This window comes from Perca fluviatilis, chromosome 22 (assembly GCF_010015445.1).
Source record: "Perca fluviatilis chromosome 22, GENO_Pfluv_1.0, whole genome shotgun sequence".
Classification (NCBI taxonomy): domain Eukaryota; kingdom Metazoa; phylum Chordata; class Actinopteri; order Perciformes; family Percidae; genus Perca; species Perca fluviatilis.
Window position 1 is genome coordinate 12,231,916 of NC_053133.1, and position 13,291 is coordinate 12,245,206.

Sequence of the window (13,291 nt, forward strand, 5' to 3'; positions counted from 1 at the left end):
TATCATGAGACACAGGACTTTTTACTGTATTTTTCTTGATCTTTGTATTTGCTATTCCAAACTACACATATTGAGGTGAACATATAGAACCTATATAGATCCCAAATTATCCTGGGTCTTGAGAACAAAGAAGGAAAGGCCAGATTCTGTATATTCCCAAACCAGTGCCGCTCCATCTTCTCTCAAGGTGTGAAATGCAACCAGACAAATCCTCAACACCACGATAAAAGCTCAGGAAATTACTTCCTTATTTTAGGAGTGATTGATTGTCCCCCTGACCTGTTAGACTGAAGAGGTGGTTAAGAAGAGGAGGCAGACTAAGATAATTGGGCCCGGTGGTATCCAAAGCCCGGCAGGTGTTGAAAGAACTCTCATAACACCGGTACCTGCTGCAGCCCTGAACTCAAGCACACCTAGGATTTCACTACCTTGGAGGAATTTTGGTGTTTTATGTTTGGCATGTCTTTTATTGAATAGATGAAATATGAGAGATACTTGAGAGAACCTATTGACATATTGGACATGCCACAAGAAAAACATATACAGGTGTCAAAAATCCTCTGAGGTGTCAACAAATAAATGGTGCATTTTTTGTTTCATCTTTTCTTGGCATGAAAATAATGTCATTCGCTCGTTGAAAGTGATGTCAGTGGTTGGAAATATCTCCCCATTACAAGAGGGGTGTAATTCCCTTACTTGTTGAAAAGTAGGTAAAAGCTTTTACCGTGAGCAAACGGATCAGAGATGGAATTTTGTTGAAGTGTAAAAGTGTAAAAGGTGTTTTTACTCTTTAATTTCATTAGTGATGCACAGGGCTTTGGGAGTCCTTCTAGCCATTTCAAATGAAGAGGTAAAAGCCAGGCATAAGCTTAAATGATAACATTCTTTCTCAGAGAAAAATATGCATGTACGAATCAAAGCTATTGTACTTTCCTTATTATTATCTGCGAGCCAAGGGCTCTGTTCCAATTAAAGAATACCACAGACGGACCATTCAGCAAGCAAGCACACACAAACGAAACCTACAATAGGTACAGTAAAGTACCCAGTATTACAGCGCCAAGAGAAGAGCTTTTTACTTTAAAAACTATTTAATCAGGAAAATCAACGCCTCACATCAAAGAAATGGAGATGAGGGACAGGCGGATAAAGAGGCTCATCAAAGAAGGAGATCTAGTTAGGGATTCAACACCCTAATTCCCTTTCTCTTAAAACCTTCGTCGGAGGGGGCACAGGGCCAATTTGCTCCCTAAATGGCTGCGTGTGAATGGGCAGATTGCTTTGCATAGCCGCTGGGAATCTAGGCTTCTTCCTCTTTTTCTTCTCCACACGGAGCCTGTGAATTAGAAAAGATCCAAAGACCGATAGGCTTAACAGAGCCCTAGCTACCTTCTCTAAGTCCAGAGCCCTGTTCCAACTTCCAACTAATTCAATCCATGGCCTAACTCAATTAATAGACTTTAATGCACTGTTTCTTCTTTATCTTTTCTCTTTCCTGGGGATTGGGGACTTCAGTTGGAGTTGTGGAGTAATATCTGCAAAAAGGTTTGGTTTGTAAGTCTGCCTGAATGTTAAGACAATTACATGTCCCAGCGGCATTACGGCTGCTCATATATGCATCCTTAATCTCAAACATCTCCTTAATCTCGCTTTCTGGGACCTGCTGTCCATTAATGTAATGTAGTGCATAAAATATTGACAGTCTTCCCCATCTCTAGCTCTGTATGCTTTGCTATAGGATTCATTAGTCAAAATGTCCTTGATGTGGACAGACCTCCCGAGTATCCATATGATGAGCCGATGTTTTTACATAATGTCAGACCAATCATCATATAGGATTGTAACCCCCACCTCAAGGTGTACATTTTCTTTTAATCAAACAAGGGGCTATTTCAATACTTCTCTGTGCTTAAAACCGTACAATTCATTAATTTTGGCCTTGTATTACCACCAAGGACACATACTCCAGCACATATGCTCTACAGAGCTGCGGAGAAATAAAGATTACATAGGTCAGTAAGATAAATAATTTAAGATCTGCCCTGCCAGACCTACCCAGTATTCTTCGGGGCACCTCATGAGGACAAATATTTCATGCTATCCTCTCTGCTCAACAGAAACATTAACCTCATCTGAGTGCACGTGTGTACGTCTGTCTGAGCCGGTAGATCTAAGACCAGCTCTCTGCAATAGGCTTTCTATCACGCCTGCAGTTCCGATTGATCGTCTCAGCAATCAGCAATTAAGCCCTAGTGATCAGAGCAGGAGAGGGGAGGAAGGGGTGGGGGAGGAGAGGTGGGAGGTAGCCCCCTATCCCACCCCGACCCACCACACTCCTCTGTTGTCAGCCCAGGAAAGGCTTCACTCAGCTGGGGTGCGTTTGGCCCCGGGCTGGGCTCACTGGTGGAGGTTAACTCCAGCATAAATAAGCATCTTTGGACTCATTACAGGGATTAGAGAGTAATTCGCCTGCGAGGAAGGAGACGACTGCCAGGGTTTTGGTACAGTTTACTACAGTCTTATAGGGGCGAGGGCCCTGGAGATTACAGAGGGAGAGAGATGGAAAGGCAGCAAAAGAGAGGGAGAGGCCAAGGGAAAAGAGGCTGTGTGTGTGTGTGTGTGTGTGTGTGTGTGTGTGTGTCTCAATCCAAGCCCCCGGCTGCCCCCTTGATCTTGAGCATGTTGGGGTGCTGTGAAAACGGATAATGGGAGTTAGAACGACCGGGCCTGTCTAGAGAGAAGTGAGCTGATTGTTATAACTTTCCCCTCATCTTTCGCTCCTCCACTTAACTAAATAAACACCCATGAGGTAGCACTCTATCAATTTTAATGATGTTGAAATACAATTTAGGCACAAAACACACAACAAATGCTAATTTGGCCATGATGAGAGGCTTCAGAAATTCTTCCCATTATTTATTCAGCTGACTTTCTGCATTTTTCATCAGAACAAATATTCCCATTTCAACACACACACACACACACACACACACACACACACACACACACACACACACACACACACACACACACACACACACACACACACACACACACACACACACACACACACACACACACACACACACACACAGCCAATTTGGAGCATAAATCAACACGTTCACTCATCAAATATATGCTCTGTGTGGTTCTCTGTAGTCTGTCCAGTGCACCAAAGACAAATAGTTCTGTCCAAAGTCCAGCTGGAGAAACTGAAGGGGCAGAGGATTGTCAATATATGCACACATACATTAAACATAGCAGGTCTATGTGTGTTCAGGAAAGACACAGACATCATAAAGACTGAAGTCCAGTCATAAACTCATACACAACTACCTCGTGAATCAAAAAGGAGGGCTGCTCACAGAACACTGTTAAACCCCTTTTTTCCCCATGTTTTAATATAATTCTATCAAAATATTCTTATATGATACAGTTTAATTATTTAATACACTTTCATATATAAAATCTAAGATACATTTACATAATCATACAAATGTGGTCTATTTGTGCAGCTATAAAGATATGAACCTGAAGTCCCTGCAATTACAAAACAGTCATGACAGCTTTTTCCATCACATGCCAATCATCTCCACCTCCATCTTGACCGGCTCAGGCTGCCCTGCTTCTGCACCACATTTGGGGCAGGTGAGGTAAGCGTCTGCAATGCTGTGGCTTTTGATGCAGTAGTAGCAGAAAACATGCTGGCAGCCCACAGTATGAGGCATGGTCGGCCACTCTCCGCATAGTCCGCACTCTTTCCACACCCCTTGCCCTTCAGTCACTCCCGCCCTATCTGCACTTTCTCCCCCCAAAAAAGACGAAAACATTGTTGCCTTCAGCTTCCTTGTATTGATCAGTGGTAACAGAAAGATGAGGAACTCAGCAAAGCCGTGCCACAGCAGCTCGCGGTTCATGTACTGGTAGGTTACGTCCCGGACCACATTGGGCTCGCTGAAAGCCGCCCGAGCTCCCACAATCCTTTCAGCCAGGACAGGATGGCGACCTTTCCTTAGGAACACAAGGAAGTTGATAAGATTTGCGAGCTGAGTGATACTGGAAACAAGGGTCAGGCAATTGCGCAGACCCTGTTGGAGTAAACCACCGTCTATTTCAGACAAAGAACCTCCTGAACTCAAGCACAGCAGCAGACTGTGGGAGCGCTCCTGCAGCCAGCGTGGACCTGCAGTGAGCAGCGCCAGACCCAGCTTCTGCCTGCGAGAGAGAGGTCTGTAACGGCCGGACGAGGAGAGGATGTTGTGGTAGCGTAGACTCAGTAAAGACTGGCCCACAGTGGCACTGCTAGAATAAAGTGTGAACCTCCACAGGAGCAAATGGAGCAGAGCCCTCAGTTCAGGCTCTAGCGGGGTGAGCAGGCCCGGGCGGCAGTTGTGGAAGCAATGGGAGAACTGGGTCCATACCAGCTGCTCTAGGGCTGAGTCTAGCTCCAGGGCATCCAGCTGGCTGATGCGCAATACTGGGGTCTGCGTATCAACATCAGTTTCTGGACCAGAACTTCCAGACGTCCTTTTTTGGTAGTCTTCGCTTTCCAAACCTGCTGGAGAAAAATAAGCAAGAACAAGGATATATACGTCAATGATGTTCTTCAGGATTTTCATGAGTAGACTTATACAGCATGTACAACAAATGAAAAGATCAAGATCTTTTTACAGCCTGGATCTCATTTTTGTTTATTCTGGGCCATCATTCCTAGATGTCCTATATTCATCCAACTAAAACAAACTAAACTAAACAAATGAAACAGAAGAGTAAAAAGCTGTCCCCAATTTTGGCCAAAACTACAAAAATAGTAGAAAACTGTAAATTGAATTTCCCCTAAAACTGCCAATAATTAAGTACATAAATGTCTCATGACTTTACGTTCTTGTTATCCTACAGGCAACACCACACTTGATGCATTAAAGTCAGGGACATGAACAAAATATATACAACTATTAGAAGAACAAGGGGCTGTTGGGAGGAATGAGGCCCTGGAGGTGAGGCCCATCCTGTTAGGAAGGTTCTTTTTTTCTTTATACAAAAACGGAAATCACTTTTCACATGTAAAACCTGTCCTTAATGCAACCTTTGAGCTGCGCAATGCAGAAGAGCAGGGGGTCTTAGACTGCTCTTTCCATATATAAACACACACTCACACACTCTTTCACACACACACACACACACACACACACGAGGCGAAGCCCAGGGGCTCTTGGTGCCTGCTCCCTCTGGAGATAGGGGTGTGTGTACAAATCACATCACTAGGGATTAGGCTAACGGCACAGTCTCTGGTACACCGTAAACATCTGCCAAATGTGGAACAATTTTCCTCCCCCTAGAGTCGACTCCATATGGGATCCCACTATTGTGACGTCTGGGCTATTTTGCACTGCATACGTTTTCAGACTGCTCACAGTTTTATCTGCCCTTTCCTCAAATGAAACGCTTAAGAAGTGGAAGACTAACTAACGCAAGGATAGACGGAGCAAAAGGCCCACAGAGAGAGAGAGAGGGAGAGAGGCCTTTTTCTGACAGTGGCTTTTGTGTCTCGCTGAACAGGATTTGTCACGAGGCTTTAAAAGAGATTTCAGCCGGGTAAATATGGCAGTTTTGACAGAAAGAGAGGGAGATGATGGTCACTTTAGACGTTTCTCGAGGAGGTAAAAAAAACATTCTAATATGCAGTGGCAATGCTTGGGTTTATTGTGGCGCACAGGACCATCTGTGTATTCATGATGTTTCAATAGAGCCAGGATACACCGTCCAACTAAGTTAGAATTAGCAAATGAATGAAAAAAAAAGAGTGAATTCACGCTGAAGTAAGCAGGTGTGACAAATTCATTGAGCTGCATTTGAAATGCTGCCATGTTTAGTGACTAGAACCTCTCCTGTGACGGAAGTGGAGTTTGGGTTTAAGAAGAAGAAAAAAATAGTCTGAATGTGTACGGTAACCAATAAACAGGCTCCATTTGTTTAGCTTAATCTGAAAGTTTTTCCTTGATGGAAGAAAATGTGCTGTGTGTGTGTGTGTGTGTGTGTGTGACTATGTAACTATGTATGTCAAGGGTAGCCGTGATCTATGCAGAACTCTAATACAGAGCTAAATTAATCTATCAGTCCACGGTTACACAGACACACGCACACACACAACATAGCCAGGTGGAGGAAATCCCCGTCATAGCGGCAGCCCTCTCAGGAGAGCAAACCCGGCCGGGTGCAATATTCTTTTCAAAGCCTTTTATCGAGCAGTTTACAAGTTATGAATGAATATGTTTTATTTGGGGAAACACGGTATTGACAGCCACCTATCAATAGTAATGTGACTATTGTCAAGGGCCTGTCAATATTAATGTAATTATGATGTAGAGGGATCAGAGGGATGCCGGAGTCGGGGGCCAAGTAACATCTCCTGCCCACTGCCATATCAATAGCTGGGATTGCTATTGACAGCTTCCCTTCAGACTTGCAGCACTTGCCAAATATATAACAAGCAGACACTTCAGTCAATGCCGGGCTGCCTATAAAAATTAAGCATTTGAATTTACAGGGCTTTAACCGTGGACAGCTGGAAATCCATGTTTCTTATGTAATAGTCAAAAGTCACAGTCAATGCCAGGTGTTTACAGACCACTGGCATGGTGTGTGTTAGAGGACAGACATTTGCACACACACACACACAATGTATACACAGATACAAGCAGAGAGACTCTTTCTCTGATTAATTCACTCAAACACACACCTGATGTGATGTATGGAGTTAATAATTCTCTTGTGTGTTAGCCAACCAACCGACCTAGAGACAAAATGCCGTCTCTTGAAGAGTCCGAAGGTGGGTTAGAGGAGTTCACTGAAAATCAACAGAAGGTCTGGGTTCTGCTTGCTTTTCTATCAGAGCTGTATACAATACTTTAAAAAGATCTCCCTGGGAATATTAAAGGGTATTTTGATTCAGGTCAGATGAGAGGATTATTCTCCCCTTGTTCGCTTAGCCTGTGCATCTTGTTCAGACAAAGATAGCTCACTGACTCAAGGCTGACTGGCGACGACAACAACAACAACAACAACAACAACAATATGCAATCTAACAGGGAACACACTGCAACATCGCTTCAAGGCAAAAGGGGCCATGACCAGTGTAAAGAAGGAGAGACGAGGCAACAAAAGCGTACCAAGAATCGGAATGAAGCCTTGCGGCTACACTGGGTGCTCTAGACAACGGGCTGTAATGACAGTTAACCAACAGATAGATGGATAGACAAAGACCAAAAAGACAACGCCTCATAAAATCTCCAGCTGGGAGCTCTGAACTACTGACACAGTGGAGAAAAACTGGGGGCAAAGATAGCTAGGGAGAAAAAATGAGCGAGGGGAAAAACAGATAAGCACAAACCGAGCTGACCTTGAGACTGACTGTCACAATAAAGGAGGAGGGAACATTCCTGAAGCATACGAGGCTCAGCCACACAGGTGCGGGCATCCAGGGAATAGCCTATAGACAGAGGAAGGATGCACTTTCTTCTTGACCTTGGCTTTGTTGTCTAGGGAGGGGATGAGGGTGTTTAGGGCAGGCGACTAAAGACTGAGGGATGCTGGAAAAGTGGAGATCTCTGGGGGATTTCATTTTGCTTTTTCTGTAGTGGACAAGTGCTCTGAAGCTGCTCACAAGGCTATCATTCCATGCCGTTTGGAAATGGTTTATCCAAAAGTCTCGATTTAGCTCCTGGCGTGGTGCAGGGCTCAAATTCCTAAGCACTTAGCTATGGTTGTTAGCATAATATATTTGGTGAAATAATGCATAAACGTTCACTTGGCTTTCTATGATGCTTGTAGCGAGAAATAGGCTATACATTGGCAAAGCATGCAGAATTACAACTTTACATTTTCTTCTCTCGCTCATGTAAATTAATTTGTGTAAAAGCTCTGGTGAATAAAACCTATTTCTCTGAGCACTCCAGTCTCCTTTTTTCCCCCCCATTCTCCCGCTCCCTCACTTTATTGCCCTTCTTTCGCCAGGAACGAGTGCAGGGCCTATTAGCCATGGCCTTCTAATGTCCTCACTATGAAAACGGATGAGAATGTCAAATTTAGAACTTTTAAGAGAGTGATGTCATACAGCAGACCACAGGCATTACGGGGACGCTAAGATTACCCAGGCGGTAACCAGACTAATTGTTATGAGTCTGTTTCATGAAAAATGAATGTGTGCAAATGCACAGAGGGGTCTTCAGGCTGTGTGTATGTGTGTGTGTCACATACTAATGCTTTATCAAGGCTCTCCTCTTTCCGTAATCACCCAAGACTCCTCCGAGCCATGGGGTGAGGGCCAAGTTAATGCCTGAACACAAAAAAAACCAAACATCAGCTAGAACAGCACGTCTGACACTCCAAAAAAATATGCTCTGCTTAATCTGGTTTGCTCAGAAGGTAAATTATTTAAGAGAATTAATTGATTTCACGAGTAGGAAGGTTGAGTATGCCAGGGCTGTATGAGTAATAAGTAGAGGGGTTTGCAAAAAAACAACTTAAAAAGTAATGCAACATTTAGAGGGTAGAGAGGCACAATGAATGTGGAAAAAAAAGCGGAACAGCTAATAAATGAGAACTGAAGTTGTGTCTCTCTTAAGTCAAGGAGTCACAGAGAGCACTGGGGCCTCACCTCATGCAAATAACATGTGCTATACTGAGGAATATTTGATCAGCACATTTCTTACCTTCTGCTTTATGCATGAAAACCTTTGGTCTGTTTTTTAATCTGGAACAATTAAATGTGTGGTGGAACATTATAAACTGAGGTGAAGCTACTTTTTGTCTCATGTACAATCAATGAGAATGTGAAGGCCACTGCAGTGCAGGATGTGACATTTAAGGTTTTTCTAATTTCTAAGGTTTTTGCAAATATAATGAAATACTGTGAGACTTGGAGAAACCTGAATATGATGTATAGGCTTTAACAATTAATTTTGCACACTGGATGTTCAGAGAATATTTTACATTGCCTGTAATAGCTGTAACAGGAACTGGCAGACAACAAACTGTCCTATCAGTCTAAAGCTGGTAAGTATGTTTTCTAGAGTAGCACTGAAATGACAGGAATAAAAACAAAAATATACAATGACACAGATTAGATGATTTTGAGCTTTAATTATTGAAATTAAAGTTGAATTTAAAAACCTTTGGCACTGTTGGTCAGATAACCATATAACCATTAGGTGTACATTACAATAGACATGCAATATCTTTTTTTTGTTCTGTTATGACTAAAACTATAAAGCTAATCCAGGAGGGTGAATTCTTTCCAAATACAGTAAGTGCACAGACACTGCCTTTATCACTTGCCTTCATCTGGAAACTGTATAAAATGACCTTATGACCACAGTAAGATCACAGCCCAATTTAACTTCAGTGCCCCCCCCCCCCCTAAAAACACATTACACTCATTACACTAAGTGCACGCGCCTCTACTTCAATATCATGCAATCAAGCGCTCCACATTCTCCTCATAATGACATTGTCTCTTAATTTTTTAAGCCCATGCCCATCAGTCTTTAACAACAACGAAACCCAAATCTGCTCCATTTTGATAATAAGGCAAAAGCATTATGTGATAATCACAGTGGGGATTAGGTTTTGGCAGAGTGTGTGTAAGAGCAGTGCAGTAAAAGCCAGTGGAAAAGAGAGATATATCCAATAGACAGATAAGAGTAGAGGAGTGATGATTGGGATGAGAGAAATGAAGTGAGTCTCCTGAAAATCAATAAGATCAACTTTGCCTTGAATCTCAATGTGGAAGGTTTTGATCTCTGGCACTGATTATTTAGGGGAATAATAGAATTAGGTGCGAAGCTAGATATATAACATACACTTAAAGGAACACACACACACACACACACACACACACACACACACACACACACACACACACACACACACACACACACACACACACACGCGCGCAATCCAAAGTTACAGTCGGTAAATATACTTGGAGATGATGAATACTAATAGTTGGTCGTTTGAACAGTATGCACTATACACATCGACAGACATCAGCGATTAGATTTTGAATGCAAACATGCAGGAAAAAGGGAACAAATATCGCTTTAGAAACACAACACTGACAGTAGACCGCAACAAGGACGTACAATATTAACGTTAGACCGCGAGTCTTTGCACCGTTCAGAAGCAGACATGACGCATTTAAGCTTTCCGTGGAAATACCAGGGTATGGAATAAAAAGACACAGACTTTAATGTTCGCTAAACAGCACAACGAAAGTATATTTACCCATTTCTTTTCAGGGAAAAGGCGAATGTAACGCAGTCTTCTCTGACTAGACGAAAACAATCTGCATTTCCGGGTTGTGCAAATATGCCCCGCCTCCTAAATAAAACTCGCCAATGGTGTGCAGCAACGCCACGCGTACGAGGCACAATGGTACTAATGAACCAATCAGCCACGTAAAAAAAAAAAGAACCAATCAGATCATACAGCGCCAACGCAGCGGTAAACTGCTGGAGGAAGAAGCGTCCGTCTGTGTGGAAGTAGTTCATACAAAGTCCTCCGTTGTAGTAACGGCACATAGTGACCAAGTTGTTGGTGAAGCTACGGTAATTCACTTAAAGTAACACAGGTCATTTCTTACATGCACTCAAAATGCCATGCACTGTCTTTTTTTCAGGTTGCTCTACGGTTGTCTGAAAGTGTAAACTATATGGCTGTGCAAATATTCAACCAGAGTGACCAGCCGTGATTATGAGTGGTTGCTAACGTTTATTAGCTTTTTCAAGCCTGCGGTTTGTTTCATAAACAGTGCGGGTACTTTATTCAAGCCATGCTGAAAGCCTGCACAACCATGAGCCAAAAGACAACATCGCCAGAGTCAGGCGAAAACTCGAAGCTGTCGGGACAGGGAAGTGATACTTTGAACCTGTCCTCTCCCTCAGGAGAGGACCTGAAAGTTGCCATCCAGGACCCTGGGAGTGAGACGAACAACATTAGAGTGCTTCTAAGCGAATTCAAAACACTGTACGAACATAGGTTGAGATATCTGGAGCTGGACACCACTGCAACTCATGAGGAAGTGCTGCAGGTGAGTAGAAATGTCAGATATGTGACCACACATAACCCGTCAACGGTAGCGTGGCCGAGCGGTCTAAGGCGCTGGATTTAGGCTCCAGTCTCTCTGGAGGCGTGGGTTCGAATCCCACCGCTGCCATTATGACCATTCAAGGTTGTTATTGGTAGTTCTGTGAACCGTTGTTTGATAAACTACAGTTTGTCTAGCAACACATCACACTTCTCTGGAGGCATATTTACATCAAAAGAACATATTACTTGTGTATTTGGTGTTTTGTCCTAAGTGTCTTTTGTTGTGTCTGTTATAAAGGTGATGTGGAGTGAGTCCCTTTCTGATCAGACATGATGATGACACATGTTGACCCCCTCGTGACACTGTATCTTGCAGTGGCTAAATTGAAATCAAACCATTCCTCGTTTCACAGGGGACACTCTGCAGCCTCCTTAGGTAACCATCCAGGGTTTCTGGACCCTGGATTGTATTTGTGGGTCCAGTCAGTAGCATACATTATGGTAAAAAAATAGAGGCATTATTGAGGACCCAATTCAAACCCAAAGTCTCTACGGGAAGTGTAGTTTTCTGCTGACATCTATTGTCATTAGATTATCATCCATCCAATACAAATCAAAGAGCATCCTGTCCACCGTGACTTGGGCATCAGAAGATGACCTCTGTCCTGTCAGACAAATGACAGGAGGAAGTGCAGGGGTGCTTTCATAAAGCCGCAGCACTTGTAACAGGTGGCAAATTGCATTATGTTTCCATCTGAGCGGCAGAGATCAGGAACACAGATCCACACTCATATTTAAAAAAGAGAGGTTTCTAATCATCAGGATTGTCATGTGACATCATTTAGCTACAGAATGTAGCCTGTGTGAGCTGGGCTGTGCATCAAAGCAAGTGTAACAAGGTTTTAGAGATGGGTTTCGGTCAGCCGGCCCCAGTCGCGGGCCTGCTTAACAAGGTTATGTGTTTAGAACCCAGGAGCTCCCAAGTCCTAAAGGTTGATGTGGACAATTAATCATAAAGGTTGTCCATTGAAAACAGAGAGCCCATTCATCCATGAACCCATTGTAGGTTTACAATGTTTCCTAACATGTTAGAACAACCTCCCAATTATAGAATTGATATAAAGTATTTTTTCTAATGCTTTAGGGCAGTGATCACTGTGAGGGACTGAGCTGGCAGGCATGTGGAGTCTTGCATTTTATATACACAAAAATTAAGCAAACAATTTACAAAATATGTCAAACAGTTCTGGGCCATCAAAGAGGTCAACTGAACATAACCCAGGCTATACTAACTGCGCATTAACTGACCTAACAAAGACATAACTGACCCACCAAACTGAAGACAAAGGGAAATGAAAATAATATAGGGTCAAACCTTTTGAAACACAAGGTTAACACAAAGACAACTACCAACTAAACAAACCAGTTTTGTCTATCAGTTTAAATATTTGAGCAATTAACCAAAACAAAAGCACCACCAAACTAATACGTTCTGCAGGGTAAATCCAGACAGCTAGCTAGACCATCTGTCTAATCTGAGTTTTCTGTCGCACGACTAAAACAATCTTTGAACATACACATGTTCCACCAAAACAAGTTCCTTCCCGAGGCTATTTTTGCAGAGGCGCCGTGGCTCCGTCCAGCGCTTAGCGCCGCCCAAGACGATTGTGATTGGTTTAAAGAAATGCCAATAAACCAGAGCACGTTTTTCTCCCATCCCGGAATAGGCTAGTGTGTGGACTCGCCAGACCTTCCTCCGCAGCGCCATGGTGTAGGAGGGTCTGGCAAAGCGAGACTACCAACATTTAAACCAGCTGTGTGGCAGCAGGTGTTGCCTCCACAGTCACCAATAGCTGTTTTTAAAGATGGAAAACCGTAAACCAACAGGCTATAGTTAGTGGATGCATTTTTGGTTACACATCTTTTTAAATACAATGTCAACTCTAGAATGTGTGATCTTAGATACTGTCACATCTACCATCTTTGTAAAGTTACTCTCACTGAAGCTATACACCTGTGTTATATTATGCGTCAGGGGACGGTATAAAACTGCTTGTTGACTTTTTTGGCTTTAGGGGACAGGCATTTATGAACACGGATGTACAGGTGCTCCTCTAAGGCAAATTATTCTGCCATTCAGTGGTATTCCCTTTTATCAGAGCTGCAATCATTGTATGTGTAGGCTATCTACCTAGGCTACCTG

At 43.1% G+C, this 13,291-nt stretch overlaps 2 protein-coding genes and 1 non-coding gene across 6 annotated transcripts in view; 2 read left to right on the plus strand and 1 right to left on the minus strand.

Moving 5' to 3' along the window:
* Window positions 1-2,810: 2,810 nt before the first annotated feature.
* Window positions 2,811-10,395, minus strand: pex2 (peroxisomal biogenesis factor 2). Of its 2 annotated transcripts, none has more exons than XM_039790641.1 (2): window positions 10,285-10,395; window positions 2,811-4,555 (listed from the first exon to the last, which is right to left on the minus strand). In XM_039790641.1, the coding sequence occupies exons 1-2, from the start codon at window positions 10,286-10,288 to the stop codon at window positions 3,576-3,578; spliced, it is 984 nt and encodes a 327-aa protein (XP_039646575.1). In that variant the 5' UTR covers window positions 10,289-10,395; the 3' UTR covers window positions 2,811-3,575. The 2 variants fall into 2 exon arrangements, with proteins under 2 accessions (XP_039646575.1, XP_039646574.1); XM_039790640.1 differs by having other exon boundaries at window positions 2,811-4,558.
* Window positions 10,396-10,564: 169 nt separating this feature from the next.
* Window positions 10,565-13,291, plus strand: part of LOC120552514 (trichohyalin-like) — a 101,885-nt gene continuing 99,158 nt past the window's right edge. For all 3 annotated transcript variants that reach the window (XM_039790637.1, XM_039790639.1, XM_039790638.1), the window contains exon 1: window positions 10,565-11,089. In XM_039790637.1, the coding sequence (XP_039646571.1) occupies window positions 10,832-11,089 (258 nt within the window). In that variant the 5' untranslated portion in view covers window positions 10,565-10,831. The remainder of the gene's footprint in view (window positions 11,090-13,291) is intronic.
* trnal-uag lies at window positions 11,134-11,215 on the plus strand. Its single transcript has one exon. It is a non-coding gene; the product is annotated as a tRNA-Leu (tRNA).